The sequence below is a fragment of the Spermophilus citellus genome (assembly GCF_964194105.1).
Source record: "Spermophilus citellus genome assembly, chromosome: 16".
Classification (NCBI taxonomy): domain Eukaryota; kingdom Metazoa; phylum Chordata; class Mammalia; order Rodentia; family Sciuridae; genus Spermophilus; species Spermophilus citellus.
In genome coordinates, this window is record NC_138196.1 from 80,145,761 (window position 1) to 80,163,697 (window position 17,937).

At 38.0% G+C, this 17,937-nt stretch overlaps 1 protein-coding gene across 6 annotated transcripts in view; it reads right to left on the minus strand.

The window, feature by feature from the left end:
* Window positions 1–17,937, minus strand: part of KIF13B (kinesin family member 13B) — a 533,579-nt gene that overhangs the window by 129,709 nt on the left and 385,933 nt on the right. Inside the window, exon 2 of one of the 6 annotated variants that reach the window (XM_081269243.1) lies at window positions 12,535–12,628. The exons of the other annotated variants lie outside the window; for them this stretch is intronic. Within the exon in view, the coding sequence (XP_081125369.1) occupies window positions 12,535–12,628 (94 nt within the window). The remainder of the gene's footprint in view (window positions 1–12,534; window positions 12,629–17,937) is intronic. 6 annotated transcript variants of the gene reach the window in all.

Consider the following 17,937-nt stretch of genomic DNA (forward strand, 5'->3'; position numbering starts at 1 on the left):
AGAAAAACTACAAATTTGAATTTGTATCTGAAATCTTATAGTAAAAGCCAAACAAAACACATCTATGGATAAATACAGCGTATGGTACCTCATATACAGCACCTAATCTATACATTACAAGAGAGTTACTCAATCTTCAGGAAACTGAAACCTTTTTGGAAAGTAGCACTATTTGTCTTAAAAATATTATTTATGTTAACACATAATAACTTTTTGTTTTCTTTGAAATGAATTAAAATGTTTTAAAAAACTTCTCATTTTAATTTTTAATTTCTAATCCAAACAATATCTATAGGCTTCAGCCCACATTAACAAAAGCCCTTCACTAATATTTAAGAGTTTAAAGGGGCTCATATACCAATCAATCTTCAGAAAATTCCAATAGGAATTTACCTCACAGTTGGTTCTAATTGGATCACTAAGAAGCAACAAACTTAAAACATAACCAATGAAGCAGACTGAAACAAAAGGTGTTGACACAAGGACAAAAGCAAAACAAAACTGTGGTCTAGGAATGTAGAAAGCCTACCATAAAGGAAAATGCTGTCCTCTTTACTGTGCACACGAGAGAACGTCTCTAGTGGACGAGGACATCCATCACTAGAAAAGTGCACTCCTATAAGGCCTCATGTTCCACCCCTGCCTTGAGGATGCAGCCAGAATCCAGCTCCAGGCTCACAAGTTGCCTTTAAAACCTGAAGGGCAGGGGCTGGGGATGTGGCTCAAGCGGTAGCGCGCTCGCCTGGTGTGCGTGCGGCCTGGGTTCGATCCTCAGCACCACATACCAACAAAGATGTTGTGTCCGCCGAGAACTAAAAAATAATAAATACTAAAAAATTCTCTCTCTCTCTCTCTCTCTCTCTCTTTCTCTCTCTCTCCCCCCCCCTCTCTCACTCTCTCTTTAAAAAAAAACCTGAAGGGCAGAGGTGTTGAGAAAAGGTGCTAACAGAACCATCGTGACCAGGCAAGAGGCGCTGAGCTGCAAAGCAAGGAAGAGATGGACTGCGAGTGCAGCCTCCCCACTCTCCAGTAGCCACAGCCTAAGAGGGAAGAGGGTTTTCAAAACATAGGAAAATAAGCAAAAGCAAGCAATGCAAGACAACATACAAAAGACAACCTCTGAGCAATCGCTGCTTCCAAATCAGTGGGAATAATAAGTGCTCTAAATTCCAAAGACAAGTTACGGAAGCAGGGGCGGGCCTGAAGGTAAGTCTGGTGATGGTGGGTTCCAGAAGCCAGTCAGCAGGCTATGTTGTCACCTCAGCACAGGCAGGAAGGTCCTCCACTAGGGTGATGTCAGAGAAGGAAAGGAATGCCGGGGTAAAAATATCTATTAGAAAATCTACAGGTGTGGTATCTGACTGGAGAAGGAAAATGTGTCCCTTGTGACAAACTCACTTATTATTCCATCAACAAATGAGCCAGGTTCCTTCAACAAGCAAGGAACCAGTAAATTAGAAATCACATCATCTAAGCCAGGCATGGTGTCGCACACCTCTAATTCCAACAGCTCTGGAGGATTACGAGTTCAAAGCCAGCTTCAGCAAAAGCAAGGCACTAAGCAACTCAGTGAGACCCTGTCTCTAAATAAATATAAAATATGGCTAGGGATGTGGCTCAGTGGTCAAGTGCCTCTGACTTCAATCGCCAGTACCCCCCCAAAAAAAAACAGAAAGAAAGAAATCACATCATCCAATCACACAATGTATAGACCACATTCCTATTCAAAGCAAACTTGGTGGAGGGAGGTGGGGGTGCTTTATGGAACAATCAGATACTTGAATCCTGACTAAAAATGTCATGTTACAAATTGAGTATCCCTTATTCAAATGCTAGGGACCAGCAGAGTTTCAGATTTCAGGTGTTTTGGGTTGGTTTGTTTGTTTTTTGATATTTGCTTATACATACTGAGATATTTGGGGAAGGGTCCTAAGTCAAAACATGAGATTTGTGTATGTCTTATACACACAACCTGCAGGTAATTTTACATGAATGTTTTGTTGATTTTCTTTGTAGGGCTGGGTATCGAGACCAGAGCCTTCAGTATGTTAGGTAAGCATTCTACCATTAAACTACACTCCAAACCTAATTTTATGTAACATTTTAATCTTCCTACATTTCAACTACAATCTGTCACATCAAGTCAGGTGCCGAATCTTCTATTTTCAGCATCCTGGAAATGCTCAAAAAGGTTCAGAATTTGGAGCCTTTCAGATTATAGACTTTCAGATTTGGAATTTTCAACCTGTATTATTTAACTATTGTTAATTATTCCAGTATAATAATGGTAATGCAAAACAAAGAACAAAGCAAAATAACCAAAAGCCCTTTGGTAGTGGGGTGTGACAGCTGGCTAAACTTTATCTATAATTAGATTTTTAAAAATATATTTTTAGTTGTACACAGGCACAATACCTTTATTTTATTTATTTTTACGTGTTACTGAGGATCGAACCCAGTGCCTCACACATGCTAGGCAAGTGTTCTACCACTGAGACGCAACTCCGGCCCCAACTCCAGTAAATATCTATCTTATACTATCTGGCTGTTTCATACCAGATTCTGAATTCAGGGGAAATTCAAAACATGTGATTCCTATTACTTATAACTTACTTGATTACATTCTAGTAACTAACTATATACTCAGACAACCCAAACTTTTCATTTTATCAAATATCAGTATCCAAGTAGTATTTTTCTTAAAGTTTATTCCTTCTTATTGCTATACCAATAATGTAATAAAGGCATTAACATGAAAATATTTATATCCAAAATAAAAAACCATAAACTCTATGGTAGCATTCTATGGTAATTTTTGCTCAGATAGCTTTGCTAATAATTTATCAGTTTATTTAGCAACCTGCTAGATTTCGGTGCTATAACTTGACAAAATTTATGTTTACTGCAATTTGATGATCTGCTATTAACTATGCAATTTTATACATTTGATCATACCTATTTTATCTTTTTATCTTCTAAGTCCCTCTGACTCATTTTTACAACTATATCCAAAAGCAGTAACTGAGCTACACAATCAATGTAGTACTTTTTAAAGGACGAGGTTGAAGAATCACCTAAACCTCCAAGCGCACAGGCAGTCCTCTGCCCGCCACTCTGACATAATTAGAATGGACGGGCTCCCTGGGGAAGAGCCTCTGTATGAAATTAAAACATACCACATGCGATTCTCCAGGGGAGCAGATTCTATTTGAACAGAATTATTAGCCTCACTCAAGTCATTTCACAGCAGAGAGAACAAGCAAGTCTATTGTGCATACCATAATTATACTGTGCATGACTTCCTTCAATTAAAATCTCTATTTAAATTAGCATCCATATCGATGTACAGAAATTTAAAGTCATTATCTAATATGGCCTAATGATGCCTTCCACTAACAAGGACTTAGCTGGAAAATGACTTCATATTTGCCAAAGAAATTACTGGGATGGGCCCTCCCCTCATTAGCATTAACAATGTGTCTTGCAAGAGAAATGGATGTATGGACATCCTCACATAACTTAGCATGTATTCTAAGAGCCAGTCTGCATACCCACTATAGAATACTCTAAACCTCCCAAGAAGCGCTGAGTGTTCTTTGTTCATATTAGATATTCATTAATTACTTAGTAAACTTGACTAAACTGATATATAGTCTTAAAAAAAACAAAGAGATTTTAATGACTTTACTAAGCAGTTGTTGGGATCAACATCTCAGACATTCTTCTCATTAGACTGGCAGCTGTAACCTGCACACCACCTCCTGATCATTAGAACAGAGCAGGAAGGAGAGGGCCACATCCTACTTTTACTGTAAAACAAGAGAAAACCCTGCTCATCTGTGTCCTCTGTGGCTACTACTTCTGTCTTTGCTGAAGAGTCTCCCTCACATGCACTTAAGAACAGGTCATCTCACAGAACATGGAAGAAATCTGTCCAGGTGAATTAAGATCTTGAAATGCGTGCAATCTTCAGAGAGTTCTAGTCCTAAAATCTGACACCTGATAACAAAGAAAGGTAAGAGAAACTCCAACTTAGTGTATTATCACTGGAAGTGTCCATGCATGAACATAGACACACACCCCACACTTGGGACAGAAAGCAGGAGCTAAAGAAAAAAAATTGCATTAAGTGGTCCCAGGACTGAAGAGTACAATTTACATTAAGGACTTCTTTCTTTTTTGAGGTTTCAATGTTGGTGTTTGAAGTGGCACCTCTGAAGAGATACGGCTCACTCTACTAGAGTCTCTTCAAAGAACTGTAGGAACACTAAAGCACTTTCCACTGCCACACTGTGGGCAGTCACCACCAACAAGAGATAATGGGGGGAGCCTTTGTTCTGTTTGTGTTTCTTTAAGAGGAAGAGGGAATTTGATTAAATTGAAAGTTTTAGCTTTCCTCTACCAAAGTAAATGGCTGATATTATTTTTGGTTTCTTTTAACTCATCTACTCACTTGTTCATTCAGCCATTCATTTTTGCCTTTAAAAATTACTCCATAAGCATAGTCAACCTTTTCTGAGTCACCCATTTGGGCTTTTACTAGAAAAAGGCATTCATATACACACAATATTATACAAACCATCTACAAATTATCAGTGACAATGTAAAGAAATACAAGGGAAAGAAATACACTAAATTCAAGAAAGCAGTTAACTGTGGTGCTGAGGGAAAGGTTAAAATTGGGAGGCAGATCTCAAGGTTTAAATTGTATGATTTATTAAACTCAGTCACAGGAACATAAATGTTTCTTTTTTGTTTGTTTGTTGTTTAAAAACAAAAAGTTAGCTGTACCAGTAACCCTTAAAATTGTGCTCAAGTTTTTAAAAACCTTACAAGGAAGTCCTACTCAACAGAAATGTAACTAGACTCTAGTTTAGCAGAACCAGCGCTTCCAAACCAGTAGCCAAGGGCTGAAGCTGGCCGAACTTGTTTTGTTTGGAAAGCACAATGTTTTGTTTTGCTTTTTCATTGTAACTTGAATGCTTGGAGGCAGGACATGCACTCTCCAATTAGCCAGAGGTACTACCATTATCCTTACGGTAAATTGTCATTCTCTAAAAAATAAGCCAAAGAAGATGGAACCCTTATCCACTAGGGGGAAAGGGGACTGAAGAGTGCAGGATTTTTGGAATACATTTCGGGAGTTCCTCAAACATTAAGCATAGAGTTTCCATATGACCCAGCAATTCCATGCCTAGGCAGCAATTCCATGTCTAGATATCTACTGAAGACAATGTGGAAACACATCCACACAAAGACTTATACATAAGCAGCACTATTCATAAAGCCAAGAAAAGTGGAAACAACCCAAATATCCATCAGCTGGTGAATGGATAAGCAAATTGGAATACAGTGGGATATTATGCTGCCATTTAAAAAAAAAAGTACTGATGTTACAACAAGAATAAACCTCAAAACATCATGCTAAATAAAAGAAGCCAATCACAGACCATATAGCATATGACTTCAGCTATGGGAAATGTCCAAAACAGGCAAATCTCAGATCTGTACAAGAAAGAAAGTAGATTAATAAAATGATAAAAATTACATAAGCAAGGCTGGTCCTGATGGCACATACCTGTAATCCAAGCTACTTAGGGGGCTGAGGCAGGAAGATCAAAGTCCCAGGCCAGCTTGGGCAACTTAAGTAGACCCTTAAAGAGGACTCAGTGCTGGAGTACTTGCCTGGCCTGTGTGACACCCTGAGTTCAATCCCAACACTGGCCCCCACATTCACACACACAAAGACATAAAAGTAGATAATGGCACTGATTGCACACCTTGGTAAATATAATAGAAACCACTGAATTGTTCACTTTAAAGGGATGAACTATATGGTATATGTATGTGTGTGTGTATATATATCAATGAAAACTTTTAAAATAAACAAACCAAAATATTGGCTCTTACAAGTTGCAAACTGGATAAAATTCCTAAAGCAATCCCTATACTATATTGAGGGCAATTAATTCAGGGCAAGAAGGTTAATTCCAAAGATATTTCATTGCAGTACTACTATATGTAGTGTGGCTGTGTATGAGAAAATAAATACAACATGTGTGTGTCCAGGACTGATCACAAAATAAAATAAAAAGTGCTCAGTGGTCAAATTGTGGTCTGAGGATTCCTGAGGGACCCCCTGAGTTTTCCAGAAGGTCTAGAGATCAAAACTATTGTCATAATAACACTAAGGTGATTTGCTTTTTTCACTGCTTTGACATTTGCCCCAGTGGTATAAAAATAACAGATCAGCACCTTGGGCACAATGATACCAACAGAAGGTAGGCACTTATTTTTTCATCACCCCGCGTCCACAAAAAAAAAAAAAAAGGCTTTTTTTTTTTGGTTTTTCACATATAAGAATGTCCTCCATGAAGCAGTAAAAATTATTCATATTATTCAGCCTCAGTTCTTGAGTACACCTTTTCAGTATTTTGAGTCATGGGCCAGGAAGAGGTCTGAAGCACTTTGGCTGCATTATCAAAGCATAAATACTGCCCAAGCTGGGAGTTAAACTAGGCCTTCTTCTGCCCAAGACCAGGCTTACTTGAAACAACTGGCAGGTCCACGGGGAAATGCGCTCTATTTTCCAAACTCACCCACATGTCAGCTTTTACAACACAAGGGACTCACAAAGCAAAAGCAGCTGCTCTCCATGAGAAACCATCTTAATTTGCCCAGGAAGCAAGAGGCAGAAGATAAAATTGTGCCTAAGAAACCATTTTGCCCTATGATGGTGACAAACACAAGTATTACTGTTTTCTTGTAGAATAAAATGTTAATATAATACATGATCCAAATAAAATAAGGCCTAAAATTTATCTTAGTCATTTAAAAAGGGATTGTTCACAGCATGCTATTATTATAACTAGTTACATAAGACACTTATAATAATGTGCTCCCCAATGTTCAAAATTACACATTGAGAATCTGACTTGTAAAAAAAAAAATCTAAGAATAACCAGGTTTGGTGGCTTACACCTATAATCCCAGCTACTAAGGAGGCTGAGGCAGGAGGATCACAAGTTTGAAACCAGTTTGGGCAACCCAGCAAGATTCTGACTCAAAATAAAATAAAAGTGCTCAGTGGTAGAGCACTTGCCTAGCATGCACGAGATCCTGGGTTCCATCCCTATTACCACAAAAAAATAATAATAATTAAAAAAAATTTTTTTAAATGGGGATGTGGCTCAGTGTTAAAGCACCTGCCTTGCAAATGCATGGCTCTAGTCAAGCCCTCACACTGCAAAAAAAATAAAATAAAATAAAAAGACCTTTTAAAAAATTTAAAACTAGATATTAAATTAGCCATCTATTAGCCCTAAAAAACAATTTGTAGGGGCTTGGGTTTTAGCTCAGTGGTAGAGTGCTTGCCTAGCATGTGTGAGGCACTGGGTTGGATTCTAAGCACCACAAATAAATAAATAAAATAAACGTCCATTGACAACTAAAAAAAATTTTTTTTTTAATTTTGTAAATACGTTACCAATGAAGATCTAGAAAACCCCAAGGAATCAATCTAGAAAACTATATTGAGGGCAACTGATTCAGGGCAAGAAGGTTAATTTTGAAGATATTTAATTGTACTAGTATTATATGTAGTGTGGCTATACATGAGAAAATAAATACAACGTGTCAGTGTGTGTCCAGGACTGATCCCAAGAAATACAGGCAGATCTCGTGGATACAGGACTCTGCCACTGAAATAGGATGTGTCAAAGCGGAGCTGTGGAACCGGAAGAGCTCATCATGAATCTTTTCCAAGTTTGATAAAAGGTCCCTCTGTTCCTACCCTATGTTCAAAAGAAATGTTTTGACCTGGTTTCCCAAATTAGTAGATACTAAAAAGGGAAAGCCTGGATTACACAGATTAATATTTTATTCACTGAAAAAATAAATCTAGGGGGTAGGCCTGTCCGTCTCTTGTAGAGATGGCAAACTTGTTCTTAAGTACACAATCAACAGAGGGCAAATTCAATAATATTTCTGTCCTTGCAAAGCTGAACTTTTTCTAGAACTAGGAAATTTCATGATAGGCGTATATACTTAAACACTGAATTGAAATATATTTTGTTTTTTTTAAAAATTTACTATCTTTGTTAAGTTATATTGATAACTGAATTTCACATGGCCTACAATTAAACACAGGCCATAGCAATAATAAAAGTAATACTAAGAATAACAACTGGGGCTGGGGATGTGGCTCAAGTGGTAGTGCACTCGCCTGGCATGCACGAGGCACTGGGTTCTATCCTCAGCACCACATAAAAATAAAATAAAGATATTGTATCCACCTAAAACTAAAAAAAATAACTATTTAGAAAAAAAAAGAATAACAGCTAACCTTCTCATAGGGTTCCCATGGACCAGCACTTTTTATATAGAGTGCTCTATCACTGAGCTACATCCTCAGCCCCCATGTTTTATTTTGAGAAAGGGTCTTGCTGAATTGCTGAGGCTGGTCCTGAACTTAAAGATGTTCCTGCCTTGGCCTCCCAAGTGGCTGGGATCACAGCATGGACCATCACACCTGACCCATGAGAGAAATTCTAACTCATTGAATCCTCATAACAACCTATAACCAGGTTCTACTATAACCCCCACTTTTACAAATGAGCAAACAGAAGCAGAGGGAAGTAAGAAGTTCGCCAGGGTTACATGTGTTAGGAGGTAGGGCTGAGATTCAATCCAGGACGCCTGGTCCCAAAGTAAGCGTTCTTAATTTTGTTGGGCTTCTACTATCAATTTTCTCAGTTTCAAAATTCTTCTTTTTCAAAATGGTTCTGAAATTCCATACACAGCACAGCAAAACTGTTTCCCAAATCTCCATGATTAAGCTGTTAAATGAGATGGTTTACCTATTAATTTAACCATGGCTCCTGTTGGTTTTCATAAACAAAAGGTCAAATCATTATGAAATTTACAAAAGTTAAGACAAAATTGATCAGAAAAAATAAACTACTGTTTTAAAATTCACATTGTTCAATTTCAAAGCATAACTTGAATTGTAAAGTACATATATAACTAGCATCTTACAGTAATAGAATTGGACCATAAAGCAATAATATTATAGCTTTTAAAGGAAAAAATATTAAATTGAGCCCACCCTGACTAGTGATTTTAAGTGATTCAATCACTTTCACGCTCATTTCAAATCTCTAACTTGCTGGTTATAAATATAGTCCCTAGGGGCTGGGGATGTGGCTCAAGCGGTAGTGCGCTCGCCTGGCATGCGTGCGGCCCGGGTTCGATCCTCAGCACCACATACAAACAAAGATGTTGTGTCCACCGAGAACTAAAAAATAAATATTAAAAATTCAAAAAAATAAATAAATATAGTCCCTAAAAAGTCATTATTCATTTTCCAGATTAGTTGGCACTCCACAGCAAGATGGTAATTAATCTCCTATCATTAATTAATAAAAATTAAACTTTTAGGGCTGGGGATATAGCTCAGTTGGCAGAGTGCTTGCCTTGCATGCTCAAGGCCCTGGGTTTGATCCCCAGCACCACAAAATAATAAATAAATAAATAAATAAATGTATGTCCATCTACAACTAAAAATATTTTTTTTTTAAAAATTAAACTTTTGGGCTGGGGATGTGGCCAAGCTGTAGCAGGCTTGCCTGGCATGCATGTGGCCCAGGTTCGATCCTCAGCACCACATATAAAAAACAAAAAGTTGTTGTGTCTGCCGAAAAACTAAAAAATAAAATATTTTTAAAAATTCAACTTTTAATGTGTGTTTTTTTCTATTTTTCCCCAAATTTAATGATATCAACATATGCCACTGAACTGTTACACTCCAAAATTTGTTTTCTTTAAACCTTGATATTACACCTTAAAAAGAAAAAAGAAAGCACTTCTCATAAAATGGTCTTTTGCCATGCTAGTAGTATTGTTTCTTTATGAGGGTGTCTATTACAGGAATGTTGTCCAGTTTATGAAAACTCACCAAGTTATATACTTCTCCATACATGTATTAAATACTTTAATAAAAAGTTTCTTTTTAAAATATTTTTAAATATTTTATTGTTGATGGGAACTTTATTCTCTTATATGCACTGCTGAAAATCAAACCCAGGGCCTCACACATGCTAAGCAAGTGCTCTACACTGAGCCACAACCCCAGCACCAAAAGTTGCTTTTTAAATAATCTTTACTTAATTTTACCCCAAACCATTACATACTATCCTTTTTGGAAATTGTCAATTTAAAAAGTTCTCTTTTTTTCTAATCTAAGAAAGCAACTATAGCACTGAGTAATTTTCAGCATATGGAAGAGGAAAATAAAACGGGGCCTGGGGGTATGGCTCAGTGACAGAGCACCTACCCAGCATGTATGCCTGGGTTCAATTCCCAGCAGTGAAAAAAAAATAACCTCTTATCCAAAAAAAGAGCCATCTAAGATAGTCTACAGAATCAAAAAGTACTATTTAATTCTTTCACAAATGTCTTGAGATTTGAAGATCGCCAAGGGAAAGGAAACATACTTTTTTTTTAGCTTCTGTGTGCTCATTTTACTCACAAGAACCTTGTCAGGTAGGTATTAGTACACACTTGTGGCAGATGACGGCAGTTTCCAAAGATGGGCACAACAATACCTACCTCATTCCAGAAGCTTTTCTTATAATACACAGTGACTGTCTTCTACTGAAAAATGGATGCTTCCTCTTCTCTAAACTGTATAGAATTTTACACCAGCCTTGAGCAAGAAAATGTTGCCTAAGTGACCTGTGAGACTCCCAAGTTGGGACACACAGGCCAAGTGCTTCCTCCTGGCTTGGTCTCTCTCAGGATACCTGCCTTGGCACCTGCCACAGGCTGTGAGTGCATGTCCTGCACACAGCCCCAGAGACACCTCTGGCTAAAAGGCAGCATCGACTACCAGGCCTGGTTACTGAGCCTTTTCCAGGTGATTCCAACTCCCACCTTCAAGCCTTCCAGTGAGAGCCCACAGGGTGTGAGACAGGACAAGCCATCCCCCGACAGGACCCCTGACCCACAGTAACCATGGGACAACAAATAATTATGGCTGCATTAAGCCACTACATTTGAAATAATTTGTTAGACAGCAATAAATAGCTAACACACTTCATAAATAAAGAGCACTGGTAGATAACTGTGCCAGCAAGAAGCTGACTTCAAGTCAGTCAATAAATAAAACCCACACTTGCTACCAGAGGGTACTGCTTCCAGATTTGCTGAGTTGCCCACATTTCTCAATATAAGCAAAAGTTTCCACATTGAGCATTCTGAGAGCAGCAAACATCCCCCAAAATAAATGTCACCCAGGGCAACAGCTCATCCCATCCACAGCCTTGAGATCCCAGCATCATTTTTGACATAACTTCCCTTCACACCCTAATGACAGCATATCCCATAGTCCTCATAGCTGGAGATACTTAAATACCTCACACTGATAATAATACATACTTATACACACTTTATAAAGCACTTTGCCAATCACTAATCAACTTGATCTTTGGGGGAAACCTCTCTGTGAGACAGATAAGGCAGGCATCAAACAGAGGAGGTTCAAAAAGTTGAAAATAACAAACAACAACACAGCTGAGGAAGGATTTGACTCAAAGGATTTGACTCAGATTTTCTGACTCCACACCCAGTGCTCTTTCAACCCAACTCAAAAGGAACTCTGTGGAGGGCCACACACGACCCTGCCTGTGGTGCTTATGGAGAATCCTCTGTGCACACGGCATCACCCAGCCAGTCTCTCCACAAAATGTCCTTCCTACTTGGACCCACTCTCTACCTTGCCAATCAACCATCTTTCCACCCCCCTCAATCACAACACTGAAACACGGTCAGAGGCAGAATCATACAGACAAGAATACAGGCCAAATTTCTTTATCTGCCTTCCAGGTTTTCAGTAATCTGATCCCAGTTTAGTTGATCAAATTAATTTCCCTCCATTTACTAAGAAAACCCAAATTAATCTCTTCATTCCTTCTCCAATTCACTTTCTTCCTCTCCCTCATCAAGATCTGGGGGTGCCGCCTGAGGGCTCACCCCTGTCTCTGACAGTCTCTTGTCTCAAAGACTTAAAATCAACTGCAGAGCTGGAACAAACCTGGAATGACAACGCCATTATGGCCACAAGCCTTTAGAGAGGCATCCCTGGGCCAAAGACCGCCCTCGCCTAGGGAGCACTGAGCGGGGACAGACAGTGCTTGCCTGGGCAGAAGTGAATGGCACCCTCACTGAGTGATGGCCTGACAGCCTTCCCACCCACCTGCTTCTTCCTTTCTGATTCCCCCAACCCTTCCCAGCCCAGTGCTTCCAGAAGCCTTCCTCGACGGCTCCAGAACCTTACGCGCCCTGTCTTCCCACAGAAGCAATTCTGCCTGTGACACACATCCCAGCACTCATCACCCCTGCACAGACTGTGACCCCTCCACCCGAGCAGACTCCTGAAGACAGCAATGTCTCCACAGTGAGCACTCCAAGTTCCTTCAAGTGAACTCAACTCGGTCATTAAAAATCCATTGAACATAACATTGCTTCTTAACTTACCGGGCATCTCCTTTGGAAATATTTGTATTTACAGGATTAAGAATAATCTTGTTTGCATCAACATCCACCACACATTTGGTATGCAAATCAATTTCTGCAAATTAAAAAAAAAAGATAAATAGTCATTTTTAAGAGTAATTTATTTTGGAAGAGCATTTAATAAAAACTCAAAAAATATATCCTATCACTCTTTTTTTTTTTGAGAATTTTAATTTTTTTTTTTTTTTTTAGTTTTCAGCGGACACAACATCTTTGTTTGTATGTGGTGCTGAGGATCGAACCCGGGCCACACGCATACCAGGTGAGCGCGCTACCTCTTGAGCCACATCCCCAGCCCTCCTATCACTCTTTCATGATAAAAACATTCAACAAACTAGAAATAGTAGAGAAATTTCTCAGCCTATTAGAAAGTATCTATGAAAACCCACCACTGGTGTGGAACTGAACAGCTGAATGCCCAATATCAAGAACAAGACAAGGATGTTTACTACCAACTTCTATGCAACACAGTACTAGAAATTCTAGTCAGGGCAGTTAGGTGAGAAAAATAAAAGGCAACCAGACTGGAAGGGAAGAAGTAAAAATATCTTTATTGCAATGATTTGATCTTATATGTAGAAAATCCTAAAGAATCCATGAAAAAAATATTCGAATAAATACATTCTGCAAGGCCACTGGATACAAAGATAAAATATAAAAATCAATGTATTTCTATACACCAGCAATGAAAACACTGGAAATGAAATTAAAAAGACAATTTCATTTATAATATCATCAAAAATACTAAAAGGAATCAATTTAAAAGAAATGCAAGAATTATTCCAAAACCTTGTTGATAAAAATTAAAAATTTAAATAAATGAACAGAAATCTTATGTTCATGAATTAAAAGACTTCATACTGTTTAGATGGCAATACTCTCCAAATCTATAAGATTCAAGGCAGGGGCTGGGACTACATACAGCTCAGAGATAAGAGGACATACTTAGCATGCACGAGGCCCCAGGTTCAACACCCAGCATCTCACACATGCGTGTGTACACACAGACTTAAGGAAATCCTCATTAGAATCCTAGCTTGCTTTTTTATAAAAACCAACAAGCCAAGCTGGGGTGCACTTTAGTGGTGGAGCACTTACCTAGCATGTGTGAGGCCCTGGATTCAGTCCCCACCACGGAGGGGGAAAGAAAAGGAAGAAATGAAGGAAAGAAACAAACACAGGCAGGCAAAAGATCCAGAGCAGCATAAACATTCTTGACAAAGAAAAAAAACACTCCACTATATCAAAATACTACAAAACTACAGTAACCAAGACAATGTGGTCCTACTACAAGGGTAAATATATACATCAGTGGGACAGAACTGCAAGTCCAGTTTTCTGACAAGGGTGACAAGACAGAACAAAGGAGAAAGCACACTTTTGCTGGGACAACTGGATATCCACATACTGAAGAATGAAAGTAGAATCCTATCTCACTCCACACTCATGAACTAACTATAGTGGAGGAAGGACAAGAAAAATCCAAATGGAGGAAAATCTAACTTTAAGAGCTAAAACTATAAAACTCCTAAAAGAAAACATAAACATAAATCCATATGACCTTGGGTTAGGTGTAAGTAGTTTCTCACAACAATAAAAGCACAAGCAACAAAAAGGAAAAAAAATGGAACTCATCAAGATTTAAGACTTTTGTGCTTCAAAGACACTATCAAAAAAGAAAAAGACATCTAGGTTTAGCTATTGTGAATTATGCTGCTATAAACACTGATGTGGCTGTGTCGCTGTAGTATGCTGTTTTTAAGGGCTTTGGGTATAGTCCAAGGAGAGGGATAGCTGAATCAAATGATGGTTCCATACCCAGTTTTCCAAGGAATCTCCATATTGCTTTCCAAATTGGCTGCACCAATTTGAAGTCCCACCAGCAATGTATGAGTGTACCTTTTCCCCCACATCCTCACCAACATTTATTGTTGCTTATCTTCATAATAGCTACCATTCTGACTGGCAAGGGATGATACCTTAGAGTGGTTTTGATTTGCATTTATCTGGTTGCTATAGATGATGAGTCTTTTTTCATATATTTGTTGACTGATTGTATATCCTCTTCTAAGAAGTGTCTGTTCAGGTCCTTAGCTCATTTGTTGATTGGGTTATTTGTTTTTTCGGCGAGATGTCTTTCAGTGGATGAATGGATTTTAAAAAAAATGTGGCTTATATACACAATGGAATTTTATTCAGCATTAAAAAAGAACAAAATCATGGCATTTTCAGGTAAATGGATGGTGTTGGAGAAGATAATGCTAAGTGAAGTTAGCCAATCCCCCCCCCAAAAAAATGCTGAATGTGTTCTCTGATATAAGGAGGCTGACTCATAGTGGGGTAGGGAGGGAGAGCATGGGAGGAACAGATGAATTCTAGATAGGGAAGAGGGGTGGGAGGGAAAGGGAGGGGGCAGGGGATTAGCAAGGATGGTGGAATGTGATTGACATCATTATCCAAAGTACATGTATGAAGACTTGAAAAAAAAAGAAAAAGACAATAGATAGAATATAAAAACTACTTATAAATCATATAGCTAATAAGGGACTTGAACCAGAATAAAGAATTCTGAATAATGAAAAGACTATTAGAAATAGTCAAATTTTTAAATGGGCAAAGAAATAGAATAGACATATTTCAAAAAAATACAAAAATGCCCAATAAACATAAGAAAAGATGCTTGACATCATCAGATGTTGGAAATACAAGCTAAAATCACAATGAAATACCACTTCATACCCCCTAGGATAACTATAATCAAAAAGCAGGTAATAAAAAATGCTGGCAAGGATGTGGAGAAATTAGAACCCTAGTGCATTATCATAGGAACATAAGGATGCAGTCACTTGGGAAAAGTGTGGCTAGATTCCATATGACCCAGCATTTTCTCTCTCTCTCTCTCTCTCTCTCTCTCTCTCTCTCTCTCACTCACACACACACACACACACACACACATATCCAAAAGAAATGACAACATATGTCCACACAAAATCTTACACACGAATGTTTCCAACAGCATTTTTTAGATAAACAGAAAAAGTAGAAACAATACAAATGTCCACCAAGTAATGAATGGACAGATGTGATGAGTCCAAAGAATGGAACATTATTCAGCAATCAACATGAAGGGAGCACCTTTAAAAGGGCTCACACTAAGTTAAAAAGCCACTCACAAAAGGCCAAAGAGAGTGAGGTTCCATTTAGTTTAAATGTCCCAAATAGGAAATCTAGGGAGGCAGAAGAGAGATCCCTGGTTTGTTAGCGCAGAGCTTAACGCTCCTGGGTGCATTTTTCTTTTGAGGGTAATGAAAGTGTTCTAAAATTGATCGTGGGCTGGGGATGTGGCTCAAGCGGTAGGACGCTCGCCTGGCATGCGTGGGGCACTGGGTTCGATCCTCAGCATCACATAAAATAAAATAAAGATGTTGTGTCCACCGAAAAACTAAAAAATAAATATTTAAAAATTTTTAAAAAATAAAATTAAAAAAATATAAAATTGATCATGCTGGTAGATGTACAGCTGTGAGCTTACAGATCATGAATTGGGAACAATGTTCAAGATGTGAATTTTATCTCAATACTGCTGTGTTAGAAAAGACTGAATGTTTACATTCCCATAATTTTATACTCTTATATTTGTCTGCACGAAGTATCTGCAGGAAGAAACAGTAACTGTTTCTGTTCATCTCATTTCCACTGCCAAAAGAAAGGAGCTGTACTATGTTGAAATCATTAGTATTTTCCAAGAACCTTGGCCAAATGTCAATGTCATATTCATTAGAAAGTGTTTCTACTGTCAGTAAGGGTAGTTTTTAAAAATTCCTTTTAACTTACATAACAAATGCAAAACAAAACAAAAACATTCCTCTTTCTGGCCCCAACTAACTTTTCTAATATCAGTTATTCTACTTTTATTACCAAATATATATTATTTGAGAAATGCAAAAAGGTCACTGTTTTTTTGTTGTTGTTGTTGTTTTGGTTTGGTTTGGTTTTTTTGGCCAATACATTTTCAGGCAAAGAGAATCTAAAGAAAAACTTGAGAGCTGTTTTACCTAGGTTAAAAAAAAAAAAAAAAGGCTCCTAAAAGGGGACAATGTTCTGCCATGATCAGCTAGCCTTAAATCCTATGAGTAATGCTTTGTGTTTAAGTCACCTCTACCCCTGACAGAAAAGCTTCAGGAAAGTGTCAGCATCGGTGCAGCAAACTTTCAAACCTGCAATTTCATCCTTGCTTCCTTAGGCCCAGAGCTCGAGAAAGTGTGCAATCATCCTGATTTGTTAATACCTCTGACCATACTGTATTAGGTGGCCTCTTACAGGCAAATCTACATTATTCACAAATGTATCATCAACTGTCCGGAAATTCTGTGACTCAGAATCTACCATCTCACCACCTACCACAAAGTTAGTTGATAGTTTCTTGCAAGAGAGTTTGGTCTCAACAGAGGAGCTGCACATTTAGGTTCATAAAAATACATGGCTGAAGAAACTGAGTGTTCATCAAAGTTTCTCCTACAATAGTGCATTACCTTTATTTCACAGGATCTTGAACTGAGAAGGGATCCACGCTTTTCCTTCAATATCTTTCCCAACTGCTCCTCCCTCTTCCACACCACTGCTTGCCACTTACATCAAGTACAACAAATAATTAAGGCACCAACCTCTGAATAACTCTATGTAATACAAAGAATCACCTATTACTAATACATCTAACCTAAACTCACTTTGTCCTAACATGGCAATGCTTACAAATACCCCTGCATCTAACACCCATCACCAATGGCTTTAAGTATATAAACAACTCTCTTCACTTCTTTTCTAGCTTAGGGTTTAACAAAATTCTCACCCCTACTCTGTTAATTGGCAGACAGCTATTGAGAAGGCTTTTCACAAGATTGTTTAGAACATGTAGGGGTAGGCCATTTAGGATGCATACCCAGGCAAATAAAGTGAGATGTATAGAGAGTTTAAGGAACAGATATATGAAAAGAATTTTAATATAAAACGCTACAGCTAGTGTAACCCACAAATGAGATTAGCTGGTTGAATAAAATTATATTGCTATACAATTCTAAATATAACAGTCCAGTCAAAACTTTTTACTCTATAATCCCTACAAAGCAATTCACTAATTAAATAGCATAGTTAAAAAGTCTTAAATTTAATCTTAAAAAAAGCAAAACACACACACCCCTACCAAAAATCCAAAAGATAAAAAGATAAACATCTTCCTCTTAGTTTGGAATAATACTTAGATTAAAAAGATAAGAACTGCTATGCACTGTCTTTGTAAAAACAGAAAAATAGCACTACAGTACACCCATGTTCTTAGCAGCTCTATTCACAATTTCCAAAGGCAGC